At 38.2% G+C, this 18735-nt stretch overlaps 1 protein-coding gene across 1 annotated transcript in view; it reads left to right on the forward strand.

Moving 5' to 3' along the window:
• LOC122801342 (fibrillin-2-like) overlaps nucleotides 1-18735 on the forward strand; it is a 662974-nt gene that overhangs the window by 154349 nt on the left and 489890 nt on the right. The window contains exons 13-15 of the mRNA XM_044070882.1: nucleotides 1022-1129; nucleotides 10104-10250; nucleotides 15931-16032. Of these exons, the coding sequence (XP_043926817.1) occupies nucleotides 1022-1129; nucleotides 10104-10250; nucleotides 15931-16032 (357 nt within the window). The remainder of the gene's footprint in view (nucleotides 1-1021; nucleotides 1130-10103; nucleotides 10251-15930; nucleotides 16033-18735) is intronic.

Consider the following 18735-nt stretch of genomic DNA (forward strand, 5'->3'; position numbering starts at 1 on the left):
ACATCTGACTGAAAACATAGTACACCTAAAACTCACTTATGCATATTGTGATATCTGTGTTGCATAGGACCAGTCTTCCTGCTCAACTCATTTTTGGGAGGAAGCTCCCAAACAGAGCTTTCCTTGTTTCTTGAAATTTGTTTACAAGTGTAGAATAATGATCAAACAATGACCAGTTATAGAGTCAGTCTAGGTTAATGGACAGTATGTAACAGTGATTTCCATTTAGGAATAAAGTTACAAAATCTGGCAAGCAATATATATCTATATATGTGTGTATATATATATATATATATATATATATATATATATATATATATATATATATATACATATATATATATGTTTAATATTAAAATGTAGAAGTGCAGTAAGGCAAACACGGGAGTGCCAAATGTGTGTTGGCTGATTCCTGTATTGCTGAACAGCAATTCTACTAATGATGTTTAGCAAATGGCACAGTGCATTCCCTCACTTGAGGTTGACGTTATGAACAGAGATCGCTGTACAGTGCATATTGAGAAATTTACCTTTTTCCTCATTGGTGTGCGGTCTTGGAGTTGGAATATATAATTTGTATGGGATGTCTGGGGTGCAGCAGGGAATGACCCCATCTAAAAATGTGAATTAAAGTGATGTGCAGTACTAAACTGTGTACATTCGTACTGCTGGGAAGCAGGCAGGTAAGTGTCACCTAGTAAACTTTTGGAAATGCCGAAGCCATTGGTTCAATCATTTTGAAATGACATGTTTTCAATATGTTTATCTAATTACTGTTCAGAAATTCAGAATTTTTTTCGGTGTTTGTATAGAAAATGTGTTTTGACATTATAGATTTTGATAGTAAAGCATATATACATATACATCTCTCTCTCTCTCTCTCTCTATATATATATATATATATATATATATATATATATATATATATATATATATATATATATATATATATATATATATATACATACACAGATATATCCTGTATCCACAACTTACACTAATTTATTTCTTTTATTTATAGCTATCACTGTGACCTCTTCCAATGCAGCTGCCTCAAGTTCTACTTTATCAAGTCCATCTCTAAATGCAACAGCTGCAGCAGGACTAAGTTTGAGCACTTCAACACGAGGTAAGTTACAGTTTGGAAATAAAAAGAATGCATGAAATAACTATACATTTCTGTCATTATAAATTCACACTCACTGATGCACATGGATGAGTACCTAGACAGATACACGTAAACACATATACATACTTACATAGCCACAGATTTAATGTTAAGGCATTTGACAATATCAAAAGTTTTGGCTATTACCTAGCCTAAAAGATAGGTGATATATAATACAAGGCTTGGCTGGGTAAGAAGTATATCAGTCAGTTTGTCAACTGAAGGGTACTAAGATATGCAATGATCAAAACTTTGTGCCACATGTCCTTATATTGGCCTAATTTAGAAAAAACATTTATTACCCTGGCAGTAAATATTAGGTGTAGGTCACTTAAGTATGGATAATCCCAAATTAATAAATGATCCAGAGACACACAAAAAGACCTAGACCCATTGTTTTACTTCATTTAACTCTATGTAGAAAAACATAAGTCCCTGAATTCAACATCATGCACCTAAACAGAAATGCAATCCTTGATAGGGGTAATATAAAAGAAAGGCAGGGCTCTTGGTATACCCTGTAAGTACATTAATTTATGTTTTCTCTCATGATGTATTTTTCTTTGATCTAGCAAAAGAATCACTTTTTGAAATCATTATAAACATTTTTCTTATAATACAATGCTAGTCATGAGATCTAAAAGTTTCTATGCTGGAGGACATCTTGCATCTAGTGACAAGGGTTAGGAAGTGGAAATCAAACAAGAGAAAATGTTTTTTGTGTCCCCAAGGTTCATAGGTTCATAGTACTTCATAGGCTATTGATCTATGAGGATCTTTAGAAGCCTAGCCATGCATTCCCATGAAGCTTTTTGTCCTTATATTTTAAGTACAAATAACCCAAAGATGAGCAGCCATTTACATGTTACCTGTATCCATGAGGGTCAAGCATGCTAAACTCGGGCTGAATTTGTGGTTACCCAACCATTCATCCAGATTACATTTGAATAGTTTGAGAGAAGAACTTTGCTTTATTTGGAGAGGAAGATGATTTCAAAGAAGTGGTATTCTGATGATACATATCTACCCTTCCAATATGTTCTATTTATGTTGCAAAAGAAATTGAGTTGTCTTACCTGGGTGCTTATATCACCTTTGGATTTGCAAATATGCAGTAGGTCTGATAGGGTAGCGTCTGCTGAGGTTCATCAGTTGTTAATCAAAGATCTCCTCTGAGTAGCATTATGACATTGAATAGATGGATAAGGTTTTGATATGGTCCACATAGTTATTATGATTTAAAGCCTTGCTTTTCTTAGTAAGAAAGCACTGTGGAAAGTTGATTTGTGTCAGATGTTTGGACAGGTACTTAAAGTAGGCATCATACTCAATGATCCAGGTGATGATTGCAGTGGAATGATCACAATCATGACCTTGAACACCATACCTTCATTACTAAGCTGTACAGTAAAAAGGGACTTTCTTATAATAGTGTATATGTGGATATCTAAGCAGTGGTTATGCATTACAAGATATAAACCCTTTACATTGCACCATACTGAGGGTCTCAGACTATTTTAAGCAGTAATTTACATTAAACCTGTCTTATTTGTCAAAATCTGATTTCTACTTGTATTGGAGCCTGTCTGTACATAGCAGCAAACCTTTTTTTCTTAAGCTCTCCAAGATGTATTTCACAACCTTAGGGCTTGAACTTGATGTTAGGAAAGCTACATGTTCTCCTTCTAAACCAGCATTGACAGTAGATATTTTCCTTTCATGTGGTACACCTTTTCTGTTTGCATTATTTCAGTTGGAAGGATTTAAGAAGGAGGAAGCTCTTATGTTTAAACCACCCACCATGACCTTTTATAATGAAACAGTCCACTCAGCTACTATTTTTACAGTCTACTCAATTTAAAAAAAAGTTAAGGAGATTTTCGGCTACATCTTCCAGATAATTGTGAATATCTCAGTTTCTTAACTAGAAGGACTTATAGGCTGAGGATAAAAAATGAGTGACTATTTATCTTATTTGACAAAGTGGAAAAGGCATGCAGGTCAGTAAGAGGAAACTGTTATAAAAATTGTGCACTATACTACTTTTTACTCTGATAAACACAACAATATTTGCATGGAAAACCCAGCAGTATGGCCCAAAAATACTTCTGTCCAAGACATTTTGAAAGCTGCACTAGTGGAATGTAGTCCACAGAAATCCTAGTGATTATAATTTGGAATAACAGCTCAAAGGTTGGACATTTTAGGCGATATAAATTCTGTGATTATTCACCTCTCATAGATACTTCCATTGACTCTGCCCAAAAGGTATGATTTTTCATTTTTCCCCAAACCATCATCATCATCATTATCATCAGTCCCCCTTTTCCCATTTTTTTACATGTGGTCAGGGTGTCATGTTAATTGGTGCCAACTCTCTAAATCTGATGCCACAGTCCTCTCTTCTTCAACACCCATGCCTCACTCTTGCAGATCTTCTCTTAAACAGTCCATCCACATCTTTGCTAGATGCCCTCATTTCCATTTACTTTCTTCCTGTCTGTCCCAAATCTTCTTCACCACATTGTTTTCTGCTTTAATGCACATATGCCCAAACCACAGTAATCTGTTGTCGCTAGTCTTTTCTGCAATTAGAGCTACTTTGGCTTCTCCTCTTGTATCCTAATTTCTTCATCTGCCCACGTTGTACATCCTACCGCTATTCTCAGGCACTTCATTTTCATCAGCTTTAGCTTTCTGAACTGCTCTGCCTTTACTGCCCAGGTTTCTGTACCATACAGTAGTACTGGTCACACCACTGTTTTGTTCACTGTACTCTTTATCTTCTATGGTATTCTTCTCACTTTGTGCCAGGTGGCTGCAGCCCCCCTGATTCTAGCTTTGACCTCCTCATTCAGGCTTCCCTTCTCCTCAACTACTCCTCCCTGATACTTGAAGCTATTAACCTGTTCCACTATCTTTCCTTATATTTCTATTCCCAGCTTCTTCTTTGTCCCCCCTTTTGCTGTCATTACTACTGTCTGATCTGTACTTAGTTTCATCCCATGGGCCTTCGGTCGTACATTCCATTCCCCCTATACTTTTCAGAAGTTCTTGGTCAGAGTCTGCCTAAAATGCCACATCATACTTTGTTGATCTGTCCCCTCCAACCTATTTGCTAATGCAGTCCATCACCAGTATAAACAGCAGTAGGATCAGATCTGAACCCTGGTGCACACCCACTCCCACTGGGAACCACTCTGTGAGACCAAACACTGTTCATACTTGAGTCATTGGGCCCTTGTACATAGCCTGTACTAATTCTACCAATGTCTGTGGCACTTAGAACCACCACAGTACTGCCCAAATCAGATTTCTTGGGACCTTGTCATATGCTTTCTCCAAGTCTAGGAATGCCCAGTTGGACTCTTTCCTCATCTCTAGCTTCTTCTCCACTATCTGTCTCACTGCAAACATCAGGTCAGTTGTGCTGCATCCTGATCTAAATCCAAACTGCTGATCTCTCATCCTACTTTCTACTACTCTGTGTATCTGCTTATCAAACACTCTTTCTAGAACTTTCATGCAGTGTGACAGGAGTTTGATACTTCTGTACTGCCCACAGTTGTGGATGTCCCCTTAGTCTTGTGCACTGGTATGAGCATGTTTATATTTCTGTCATATAGGATATGCCTTTCACTCCAATCTGCTATGAGTACCTTCAGCAGTCATTTCTCCCCTATCTCGCCCAGCATCTTTATTATATCTGGTGTGACCTCCTGCTTTCCCTGATGTCATTTTTCTAAGTGCTATTCTTACTTCTTCAAGGGTAGATGCCTGCTCTTCTCCCATTGTAGGCTGAATCTAGGACAGTATAGCTTCTGTGGTGTTTTCTTCACTCAGAAGCTGCTGGAAGTACTCCTTCCATCTGCTTTTGATGTTCTGTGTACTGGTGAACAGGTTGTTGCTGGCATCCTTTAAGAAGGGTGTCTGACTACCTTCTTTATCTTTCTATTTTTGTCTTGCAACCTGATATAGTTTCATTGTGCCACCTACTAAGTCACTTTCCAGAAGCTGGTAGAGTGCTTCCAATTTCATGTTCTTTGCTATTGCAACCTTTCTTAGCTTCTTTGTTAGCCAGTCAGTATTCCTTCCTAGCCTGGTCCACCTTTTCTATCTCCCACTTTTTCCTGCACTCTTTCTTTCATTTGATAACTTCTTGGACATCTGCATTCCACCACCAGCTTTCCTTGTGTACCTTATTTCCATACGTGTCCTGGCCACATATTTGTTCTGTAGTCCTCACACATGCTGTTTTGAGGTGCTGACATTTCTCTTCATCTCAGCCTATTTCCCCTATTTCCTCCTCTTCTCACAGTGCTAGACCCCAAAGTTATTGTTTGAACTGTTGTGCTTTCTATATAATCAACTTTCAGGTCTTCAGCCTGGTCTCTGTTGACCTTGAAGCCTTCCCTGACCCTTGCTTGCAGCTGATTGTGGCAACCAGTACTTTATTCTTGGACTGAATGCGTCACTCTAGATGACTTTGCAGTCACTGATTCTCCCACTGTGCCCTTTAATTACTAGGAGGAAGCCCACCTGAGTTACACGTCAGCCACCCATGTATGTGATCTTCTGATTGTCTCTCTTTCTGAACCATGTGCTGGCTACTATCAAGCTATTTCCCAAACAGAGGTCTAGAATGGCCTCTCCTTGTTTGTTCCTGTTGCCCTACCCATATTGACCAATGTAGTCCTCATATCCTGTTCTGTCTGTTTCGATATGTGTGTTCAAGTCACTCATTATGAAAACCAATTCCTGTTGTCCTGCTTCATCTAGTAGGTCCTGCAACTGTTGTATGAATGTATCCTTTCCCCACCTATCACAACCCTGATAACAAAAATAGGCTGAGATTATATCAATACTGCCCAGTCATTACACTGGAGTCTGATTGCCATGACTTTGTCACTAATTCTGATAATATTGGGTTGGGAGAGTGGCTTAATGGCTAAGGTGTTTGCCTTACAAACACAAGGTACAGAGTTTGAGTCTCACAAGGGATAATTGGCTAGGCTTAAAATGCTTGCAAGGGCAGTTAGCTTAGTACTAAACTATGAACTATGAACCTATATCTTTCACTGCCTTCTGAAGCTTCTCTCTCACCGCAGTTCCTATACCATTTCTAGCCTGTCCTCTTCCTGAGTAGTAGACTCTGGATCACAAGACCAAGTGTCTTTGCTGCATAGAGCTTCCATCTTGTCTCTTGGATACATAGAATGTCCAGCATCCTCCATGCCATCATGTCATCATGTCATCCATTTCCAAGCTCTGTCCTATCAGTGAACCTACATTGATTATAGCAATTCTGAGTTCATGTTTGGCAGGTTGATTGGTTTTACATCCAGCTTTCATTCAACAGAGCTTCCCCAGGTAACCCAGGCAGGACAATTGGACAGTGGCTGTCCTGTAGCTTAGTGGCCCAGGGCTGCTGGACTTTATAGCAGGCACACATTGGCCAATAGGGGCACATACACCCCTCCCATCCTTATCATGGCTCTCTGGCTTAGTTGGAGTAGGCCAGGTGCTTAACCCACTTATCACCAGCAAATACCTGTACCCATCTGGTGACATTAGTCAATACCACCAAATAACCTAGAGCCATATTTTAAATTAGAAAGTGGCTAGCCCTGCCACAGTGCTAAGTCCATGATCTGTGTTTTCCTCTCTTGATGATACTGCTCACCACAGTAGATGCCCAAAGAGGTTGGTTTATAGAACTATTCCTGCCCCTATAGGGCAGCATGTAGAGTCTGTGCCACTACCCACAGCTGGGTTCATTGGTGAGTTTGAAAAGGAAACACTCAATATGTTTTTATGAGGTAGGAAGACCCTCATAGAGACACAGGGAGAACATGCAAACTCCAAACAGGCATTTGCTAGAGGTCAGGCTCAAACATTGTACCTTGTGCATCAGAGGTGTAGACCTTAACTATTATGCTAACTGTTGTTCTTTTCCCTGAATAGTACTAGGAAATCTCAAATTTAGAATGAACATAGGAAAAGCACAACATTTTCCTTATTGACTGACCTGGGACTCAAACAAGGAGAAGCATATTGCAGGGGTACAAAGTAGTGACAGAAACATTTGCTTATATCACCTGATGAAGAAATAAAGAAAAGTGCCACATGAAAAACTAAGGCATGTAGAGTGGAAGGTGAAAAAAGCTAAAGGTTACCATTTTGAGTTTGGTATTCACATGCTGCGTCAGGTAATATTTTGAATGACACGTGCAAAAGCCAGTGAAGTAGAATTGCTGGAAGCATTTTTGTGTAATTATGTGCGAATGCTACTTATTAACGTATCTGAAAAACAAAATAAGACTTCCCTAGATTTTGTCAACAGCTCATCATGTAAAAACATCAAATACCAACCATTTATTGCTATTCAGATGTGGATATCAAAATAACAGCACACTTATATTTGTCAATATTAAAAAAAAATAAAAAAACTATTGGATAAAAACATCTGTTTGAGCCCTTTGATCCTCTTGGTGAGGTACTTTTGGGGTCTTTCCAGTTGCTGCAGGTGTCTGGTAAGGTACATCCCAAAAGGGGCATTGTACTCAATTATGGGCTTGATGAGGGATGAGTAAAGAGGCACTGTGACCTCCCCTGATCTAGATGTGAATCCCTTCATGATTAGGTGGGCTATATAAAATGTTTTTCTAACCACTTTGGCCACATGGTTGTCAAATGAGAGATTGCTATCAACTTGGGTCCCCAGGTCCCTAATTACTTCTTCCGTACTTAATGGATTACCACCTATGTGGTAATTTGTGGGCACTTTGTTTTTGCCAAAGGGGATGACTATACACTTTTTGGCGTTTAGCTTGAGGCCATGGCACTGGCACTAGTTGTCTGTTTCTATGAGGCGCTTTTGGAGGATGCTTGTGTCGGCTGGAGAGTCGATTATGGTGCCCATTTTGCAGTCATCTCGAACTTGGTCAGCCACAGTCCTTCCATGTTGGCCTGTACCTCTGAGAAATATATAACAAACAAGAGAGGTCCCAGGACTGAGCCTTGTGGGATGCCACTTGTAACTGGTTTGGAGTATGACATGGCTCCAGCAATTCTAACCATGTGGATTCTGTCCTTGAGCCAGTTTTTAACCCATCTAGTGACATAGGGGTTTATATTTAAGCTGGTGAGCTTATCTATAATGCCCAAGTGGGGTATTGTATCGAAGTCTTTTGCGAGGTCCAGGTAGGCTGTGTGGACCACCTTCCGCTCATCAATGGCCTAGGTGACTGTTTCAAAGAAATTGACCAGGTTTAAGAGGCAGGATCTGCCCTTAACAAAGCCAAACTGGGTAGGATCCAGTGTCTGCAGGTCCCCAATATCTTTATTTATGAGGTCCATGATGATCCTTTCCATAGCTTTGCAGACCAAGCTAGTCAGGCTTATGGGGTGATAGTTTCCAGGATCCATTGAGGCACCACCTTTGTGGATAGGGACCACTGTTGCTGTACGCCACTCTTTGGGTACATATCCTGTAGTAAGGCTGAGATTGAACAGTAGTTTTATGTTTGGGTTTAGCTCTTCTTGGAGTTCATGTAGGATGCAGCCTGGGACACCGTCTGGTCCCATTGATGCTGTGTTTTTTGCTTTGGAGAGGGCGGCTCTTACTTGAGCATCTGAGATGTCAGGGGGGCAACACTCTGCTGGGATAGATATTTGCTCTTTTGGTGGGGGGGGAGTTTGCGCTGAACCTGTCAGCTAGGATGTTGGCAATGTCTGTGGGTTCGGTGTATTTTTTGTCATTTTGAACTAATTCTGAGCATATCTTGGAATTCCCACCCAGGTTCTTAACATAACTAAAGAAAGCCTTGTGATTATCCTTAGTGTCTTGTGCAATTTTTCTCTCGAAGCTAGCCTTAGATGATTTTATGAGTGCCTGTAGTTTTTTGCTAATACTGATCAGAGATGCCTTCCCTTTTTGGGATTTTGCTCTATCATGTAATAGTTTCCTCTTTCTAGTGTATAGTTTGTTTATGGCTGGGGTCCACCAGACAGGACGTCTGCCTTTGGAGGATTGGGTCTTGGTTTTATTCGGGATTGCATGATCCATGCATTCCTGAAGGTGTTCATAGAATGCGTTTATAAGGGATTCTGCCATCTGGGCCATATTTTCCATAGGCCCGGGGGCTTTTAAGGATTCCACCTTGGTTTTGAGGAGTGTGAATATTGCTTTAGAGAAGTTTTTCACTGCGGTTTTCTGGGCAATGGGTGGGGTCGGGATGTGAATATCCAGTGAGATTAGTTTATGGTCTGATCTTACCAGTGAGGGTACACTTCTGGTCTGGAGCATAGAGTCCGCATGTTGGTGATGATCAGGTCCAGTATGTTTTCCCCTCTTGTGAGAGTGGTAACAAGTTGTTCCATAGCATTTGAGTTTATAAATTCTAGGAACCTTTGGGCTAGGGTGTTGGAGCTAGAGTAATGCTCCCAGTCTATGTTTGGGTAGTTGAAGTCGCCCAATATAATGGTGTTTGGAGAGACCTTCATATTTTCCAGTGTTCTCAGGAAGGCCGAGTGGGGTTCCTGGGTTTGGGAGGGTGGTCTGTAGCAGGCTATAAACTGGAAGGCAGTTTTACCCACTGTTAGTTGCACATGGATAGTCTCTGATGCTTCGTGCTGTGCCACCAACCTGGTGGTGTGAGTATCTTTGACGAATATTGATACTCCCCCTCCTTTTGTGGTTCGGTCAAAGTTTTGGGGCCGAAACGCATGGTATGAGGTGTAACCTGGTAGTGCTGGGGTGCTCTTAGGAGCCTTGAACCAGGTTTCTGTTACTGCACAGATATCAATGTTCTCCATGCTAAGGAGAGTTTCGAGTGCGTGCATCTTGAGGTTTAGACTTCTGGCGTTGAGTAGCATTACTCTTAGTTTCTTACCCCTTGTGATTATATTATTAATGCTCATTTGTATATTTTAGGACCAGGCTGCTCATCAGGTCCCAGTCCACTCTGTTGTGAAGGTGACAACAATGACTGCAAACCACTTAATGCAATCTGCTTCTGTGATGCATTCTGTTTAAACTTTAATGATTGCTGCCAAGATTACATCTCTACATGCAAAAGAGGTAAGTCGTGCTGTTAAATTACAGCTATGTAATATTTAAGATTTCAGAATTTAGAAAAATCTAGAACTGATTCTATTTCAACTAGCTCTTGTTCTATTCTCTTTCCAATGAGAATGGTACCTTTGCTATTATAATTTTAATAATATGGCATTGATTTGTAGGAAATATGATGCAAAACATAGAACAGAGTGTGTATGTGTACCTTTAAGAAGCATTTCCAGATGTAGGCACATGCATGTAAATAGGAAGCATGTGCAGGCAGCAGTGCCACTTTGAGAGAACAGCCAGAGGGTTAACATGTATGAGTGTGGTATTCAGTCTGTTTATAAGATTATTTAAGTTTGAGTTACAAAGCCTCATTCCTGATGTGTTTGTGTGTAATAAAGCTGCTTGAACTGAAGTCACGACTGTCCATCTGTTTTATCCTGACCGGACGAGTGACATGGTGTCAGAACCAGGATTAAGAGACCAACTTCTTCTAGCCATGAGGTGCAAAGTTGAATGTGAAGGCAGATTGAGCTGGTTGAATGAAGCAGGTCTCAAATAATCTGAAAGGGCCAGAAATGAACTTAACACAACCAAAACTTTCGCAGATGATTTATTTTGCAAAGAAAATGAAACAAAGCATTTGTAAGGCACAAAATGCATTATTAATTAAACGGGTAGCACGTAACACATTATTATTCAAAAGAAAGGCACGAAAAGTGTTATTAATTAAACAAAATGTTTGAAACCACAATATTTGATAAAACTAGCAGAAATATTTATATGGGGCTCAGAATTACCTCCGGTTTACATAACTAGCATGTTTAAAGTAAAACGAGCACAAGAAAAGTATAATGAGCATGATAAGAGATTAAAATGGCATAACGAGTACAATAAAAGGGCAAAATAAGCTTAAAGAGCAAGGTGAATGCATTTTTTTAGTAAAAGACCATGTTTGGGCACAAACTAGTATTTTGAATTGACCAGAGCCATTCAAAAGATAACTGGAGTTGTTCAAAGTATCTCAGAGTGTGCAAAGTGTTTGCAGAGGGTGTGCTTTGTTATGGTGCAGCTATTTCAAAGAGGATGATGTGTGCAAAGTACAGTTATATTGCAAAGTGCAGTCAAACTACAGCCATTTCAAAAAGTTTCTTGTGCTGTCTACATTTATTCACAAAGTGCCACTATTTCAGTGTTTTTTACAGTGTACAGAGTTGTTTCACAAAAGTACAGACATTTTGGAGTTTCTGTGCTCTGTATAGTTTATTTGCAAAGTGCATTCATTTCAGTGTTTATTACTCTGAGGTTTTTCTGCTGTGTACAGTTTATTTACAAAGTACAGACATTTTGAAGTATTTCTTAGACTGATAAGGAGTGGTTTTATGAAGTGAAGTGATTTTAAAGTGTTCTTGTGTTATGGAGACTTATTTGGCAAAGTGTAGTTATTTCAAAGAGTCTATTGTGCTATTGGACATAATTACAAATTCTGACATAAAGTTCTGGCATATTTATATGTCTGTATGTTCCTACATAATAACAAGCACCTTTGCTACTGTGTGCTGATATGGCAGAGGCATTTCACAGACCCACTCTACTTCTGTTTGATCATAATATAGCAGGGAATTGGAAAGTATTTGAGCAATACCATGATATTTTCATACAAACAGATATTTAATGACAAAGATACACATACAAGGGCATTTATTTTGCTTATCTTATCTGGGTCAGAGGCCATTGAAAGAGAGCGTTCATTTGTGTATGCACCAGAAGTATATGCAGGAGAGGGGAAAACTGCCATATTGTTGTACCAGCTGAATCAAGGGAAGATCTAGAGTGCTTGAAACATAAATTTAGAGAAATGTGCAACCCCCAGACAAATGTCACATTAGAGAGGCATTTATTTTATACAAGAGACCAAAAGCCAGGTGAAACCTTTGCAGCTTATGTCACTGACTTGAGAAATAAGGCTAAAATGTGCAGGTTTGGTGATTTGAAAGATGTGTTAACAAAGGACAGGTTTGTGTGCGGTGTTAATAATGCTGCAGTGAGAAATTTTGCTTTGTGACAATGATTTAACATTAAGCAAAGCCATAGAGATTTGTCACATCCATGAGCTCACAGAAAGGCACATAAGTATGCTTACAAGTGATAAAAGCATGGTTTCAACAGCCTTTAGAGCAAATGTAGAAAACATACAGCACATGGCAAGCAGAAGCAGGCCTAAGCACATGGCAGCTGCAGCCCCTGTGGGTTTCCCTGGGAGAACCCATAGATTTCTAGCAAGTTCTAAGACTAGCTCAGCAAAATGGACATGTTCAGTGAAATATAAGGGTGAGTCAGCAAAACCCAAGTCAAATCTTATTATTAACTGTCATAACTGTGGAGCCAACAATGAGTCTAAAAGAGAAAATTGGTTAGCATTTGGTCAGCAAGACCACAAGCATAAAAAATTGAACCACTTTCAAAAGTTTGTAAATCAGACAAGCCACATTTAGTTATTAGGAAAGGTCACTTAAAAAGGCAAGTTGATCATATAGAAAGCTGCAACCCTACTTTCTATGTAGCTGGTGTATCAGTGGTCAGTGAAAAGGTTAATGCAGTAGATTTGCTGGCAAAGAACAAAGTATTTTGTACTGTCCTGATCAATGGTAAACCCACAGAGCTCAAACTGGATACTGGTTCAAAGAGTAATGTAGTGTCAGCAGAAACATTTGCAAAAGTGAGAACTGGAGAACAACTTAATTTGGTTAATTGTGTGAAGCTTGTTACTTATTGAGGTGAAGAGATTCAAATTAAAGGCTCAGTAGTGCTTTCCTGCTATTCGGCTGGGGCAATTACAGCTTGTAATTTTATGTAGTCAGAAGACTTGTGCAGTCATTATCCAGTCTCAGAGACAGTTTAAGAATGAAACTGCATTATTTTATGAAAGAAGTACATCATTTAAGCACATGTCCCAGTTCCAGATTCAGTGATGCTATTTTCTCAGAGTATGTTGATGTTTTTGACCGCAAGCTAGAAAAACTTCCAGTTGTGTACAACATGAAAGTAGATCCAGAGGTCAGTCCAGTGGTCAGACCAGCAAAGAGAGTTCCAATAGCTATGCAAGACAAAGTCAAGGTCCAGTTAGATAAAATGGTGCAACAAGGTGTGATTTGTCCAGTCACAGAACCAACTGAGTCTGTGTCTTCCATGGTAGCTTCTCATAAGAAAAATTCAGATGAAATCAGAATATGCATTGACCCAAGAGACTTGAACAAAACATGAAACATCATTTTTCAGTCCATGGTAGTCCACACAAAGCTATTTCTGACAACGGTACTCAGTTTACCAGTCAATTGTTTCAGATATTTGCAAAAGAGTGGGACTTTATCCATGTTACTAGTAGTCTGCAATCCCCACAGTCAAATGGCCTTGCTGAACATGCAGTACAGAGTGCAAAGCAATTAGTAGAGAGAGCAAACCATGACTATACAGATATCTTCTTAAATTTACTTAATCTCAGAAATATATGCCATGACAACCTACTTGGCTCACCTGCTTAGACACTTCTATCTAGGTAAACCAGAACAACTTTGCCTATTAGTTCTAGTTTGTTGGTGCCTAATGCTAAAAACAACAGAGCAATCAAAGCCCAACATTTTAAAAAATGTTCTTCTCAGAGGTCCAGCTTACATAAAATGAGCAGATTTCTTCATATGTTTAAAGAAGGAGAGATGGTAAGGATGCAAACTGCGAAAGTCTGTGATCAAATTGGTCAAGTGAGTGGTATATGTACAGAGCTGAGATCCTACTTAGTGGAATCTGAAGGTATAGAATATAAGAGAAATTGCAGACATCTTTTTCCTGTATCAGAAACGATATTGCAGCATTGGACCTGTGATACAGAATCTAGATCTCAGAGCAACCCTGACAATGTTCACACTCAAGAACATGTCTCAGTATCTATTTCCATTCCTGATGTCCCAATTGTCCCCAAAGTTGAACATTCCTTGACAGTCCCTATTGCTAGATCCAATTCTGACTTTTATGTTACATAATCTGGTCATATTTCTAGACCTCGTGTAAAATACACAGCAATCTGGACATGATTGTTTTATATGTGTCTGATTTTGTATGATTGCATGTCAAAGAATTAGTTCTGTAAAACTACATGTCAAAAGATAATTTCTGTATAATTGCATGTCATTGAATGCTGTCATTTGAGTTATAAGCTATTTCTCAAAGAGGGAGTGTGTAGAACAGAGTGTGTGTGTATATACCTTTAAGGAACATTTCCAGATGTAGCACATGCATATAAATAGTGAGCACGTGGAGGCAGCAGTGCCATTTTGAAATAACAGCCTGAGTGTTAACATGTAGGAGTGTCGTAGTCAGTCTGCTTATAAGGTTATTTAAGTTTGCGTTACAAAGCCTCATTCTTGATATGTTTGTGTGTAATAAAGGTGCTTGAACTGAACCCACAACTGTTTGTCTGTTTTATCCTGACTGGACAAGTGACAGAACCATGAAAAAATGAAATATAATTGATAAACATATATCAGGCTAATAGGAAAACAGGTGGTGATGAATCAGCTACATATACTCTCGTCATCTAAGTTTGTATCACATTATCTTTGCCAAAAAGACTTGTAACTCATAGCTTGAGTTCACACATTCTGAAAATTAATGTATTCAAATTCACCAGTTTTAAAAAAAAATACAACACAATTTTATTTTTCTGAGGATATAACCCCTTGAACTAGTCTTTCTCACATGTGCTTTACTTTAATATTAAAACTCCTAGATCTCTGACAAGCAATACATCTGCCTCATTGTTTTGGTGATCTATCCTGTGAGATGTGATCCAAGAAATGTGAACAACTTTTACCTCTAACTATTATGCCAAAGAAAATGTGGCTTGAGCTTGGGTGATCACTCTTTACCTTAATGTAATTTCTGTTTTCCTAACAGATGTCAGAAAAATTTCTAATAAACTCAAGATATACAAATGGAAAATAAGACACTGTTTGACATTCAGAATGCTGACTGTGGCACTCATGTAAACAAGGACATAATATTCAGTTATAGCTACCTGCAGACATTGGCTATAAGTGAATATAGTACTAGAGATAAGTTATTATTAGCATGGTATGACTGCAGTTTGATTCTAAATGGCATGTATACAGGATATACGGTGCATGACTTGGATATTTCTTAATTTGAACCCACTTTAGTTTTATATTTACCTTTTACTTTGCATTTTAAGTAAATTAATAGAAAAAACATTCAGAAGTAAGTACATATAACCATTAAATCACATGGAAGCTAAAACTGCAAATGTCTATTTCAATAACGCAGTGCTAGAAAATACCTTTCATAGGACATTCCACCATACTATGATGTGTATCCTGTACCACTGCCCTTATCATAGTTAACTTTACTGAGAGGTGAAAAAGATGTATCCACGTTTTATACTGACCAGTTACCATGGTTTGAAGACGTGGGAATATAATACTGCATGGCTGATTCTGAATCTTTAGTCTTACTATGAGTGCTTTATGTTTACACAGTTGTTCTGTACAGTCTGCAAGTGGATTTAATCAGAATTTTTGCAAGAAGAACTATATTTGTATCAGCCAAAATGATTCTATTGTTTCATATTTTTGAAGAAATATTAAAAACTTCCTAATTTTTCTTTATCATTTGATGAAAACAGCAACAACAACAATGACAACAACAACCACAGCATCATCTCCGCAGAATTCTACTCAGTATCATACTACTGTACCTAATCTGACAACTGCATCACAAAACACAGGTAAGTGCTTACAGAAGTTATCAACATTTTAACAAAACACATCAGTTATCACTACATTATCATTTTATGAGTTTACTCATTCATATTTATAATAGCAGTTGCCCCACCATTATTAACACTCATAATGCACATATTTTTGATAACTACAACTATGCTTGGCTTTCTTTTGTCAGCACACCCCTAATATAATTTTCAGAGTATTCATAAGCTAGTACTGCTAAGTATACAAATGATTATATGATAATGAGCTTCCTTAGTGATTAAATTATTTAAAAAAAGGTGGCAAAGGGATGTTAAAAAGTATACAGTGTATGCATGCAATACTTTTTAACTAGGATTTTTTTACTATCAATAAGGAATAATATCTACAGATAAAAGGGGTAGTAATGGGGACTAATGAGGTTCCAAATTAGGCAAATGTGGCTATGGCAGGTTGAGAAGAAAGTATTTTGGATGATTATGAACATTTTATGTTATTAAAGGTTATTGCAGATTTATAGATAATATTTATATATCATATTTATAGATATGGGGTGGCTGCAGCAATGGTGCAGCAGTTAGAGTTGTCATCTCACAGCAAGAGGTTCTCTGATTCATTTCTCAGCTGGGGTGCCTTATGTGAGGAGTCTGCATGTCCTCCCTGCAGTTGTGTGGGTTTCCTCTGGGTGCTCCTGTTTCCTCCCACATTCCAAAGTTGTATAGTGGATAGATTGGACATTCTAAATTGCCCGTAGGTGCAAGTGTGTGTATGAATGAGTGGAACAGATGAGTTACCATGGCAGGGATAGCCACACAGTGGTATAAACCTTGGCTCGAGGTGATTGGCACTGCTGAAGTGGCACCTTGACCCCATGTGCAAAACTGGGAAAAATGGTTAGAGGATGGATGGATTTCAGATTTATAGATGATATATTTTTAAGAATTTAAGCATCCTCTTTTTGAAAATTTACAATACAATTATGAGATAATTTTCTGGATATTCAGGGATATGAGGTAAATGGGAAAAAACTTTAATTTCTAAGATTAGTTATAAAGATTTCCTAAGTAATACTGCATTGCATTATAACAACATGCATCCAGCCGATGTCAAGAACATTTTAGTTAAGACATAACTGATAAGTTTGTCCAAGTTTGCCTAAGATGATATTAAGTCTTATGAAGTACTTCTACATTTATATGAAAGGTTTAGGGTTAGAGGATACCCTAGCAAGATGGTGGAACAGGCAGTATATCAAGAGACAGAGAATGGGGCAATAAAAAAAACAAGTAATAAGATGGACTGGATAGCAATAATGACATTGACATATTCTGTTGATAGTGTGACAATAAATAGAATTATGCATAATAACTGGAGAATATATACTGCACGTACACTTCATGTACTAGGAGATAAGTCTAGTTGTATTAATACAAGGGTACAAATGTTAACCAGTGTAATGTTCAGCATTGAAATAGGATAGTTAGTAATTCCAAAAATGTGAGAATATGCAAGTGTATGTCCTGCGAGAATTGTAGATGTATAGCTGACATGTTAAGCTTTTGTGTGGCAAGTAAGATAACATATAGAATGTGTATTTTACATCTAATTGAATATTTAGTATATACAGCAATATGTACATTCTGAGATTTTTCTATAGAGAAGACTAATAGAGGTCTTAGAGAAAGAATATATGAGCAATTATTGTTCAAGGCCTGTATGATGAGGAGCCTGTCATCCAACCACAGTACAGACTTATATCTAGAGCATGGTAAACCACCCTATGGCCACACTGAAATGTAAGCAATTGAGATAGAGACTGAATATGGATGCAAATCTGCATGCACAGTTGTAAAATATTGATGTAATCAATGGCATATCTAGAGATGTGCAATGGAAAGGAAAGTATAGTGACAGCGAGATTGGAGTAAAAGATAAAATATAGTAACAGAATCTGCAGAGATGGACAACAAAAAGTGATACTGGTGTTGCAGAATAAAGTAATTCTTGAAAGAGTAGCACAGAGAAGGAGTTTTGACAATTTGCTGGGTTTGAAAAACATGAAATATATACAGGACCGGTAGGGGACAGTATATCCACAGTTATGCTACCCTAATTAGAGTCTATCCGGGACAGTATATCCACAGTTAACTAACCAGGGAAGCTAGAAGGGGGTAATAAAACACATATATCAGGGAAATGTAGCAAATGTGCAGATGGATGTCAAAAAGAAAAATATAAAAAATAGTCATCAAGGGAATTGAAGCCAAAATGTGCACACTCAAATGTTTCATAGTAGTTCATTTAAAACACATACATCTTTCTAAGATACAACATGTGCACATTTACAAGCTGTAAAAAGAAATGAAAACCCACAAAAGGTATTAAACCCCCAGCCAGTGACCCAAAAAAATCATTGTACATATAGGTACACTGAGCCATCAACGGTCTTTGAAGAGCAGCTGTATCTGTACGTTAATTTCAGAAGGGGTTGTGCCGTAAAGCTTAGATCATTGCATGATGTATTACAATGTGCTAAGCATTGTCCTTCATTTTTGCCATAGGACATGCATGCCATTTTCTGTCAGTACTACTGACCATCAACACTGATGTCAGCCACATTTTATGTGATGGATGATTACAGTAAGATCATGTTGAAGTATTTTTAGTATGTATATAGTGTGGCTATCAATTTTTGACCATAAAATAGCATAGTTTGGAAATTG

Source organism: Protopterus annectens, chromosome 4.part1, assembly GCF_019279795.1.
Source record: "Protopterus annectens isolate FY-2018-M chromosome 4.part1, PAN1.0, whole genome shotgun sequence".
Taxonomy (NCBI): Eukaryota; Metazoa; Chordata; order Ceratodontiformes; family Protopteridae; genus Protopterus; species Protopterus annectens.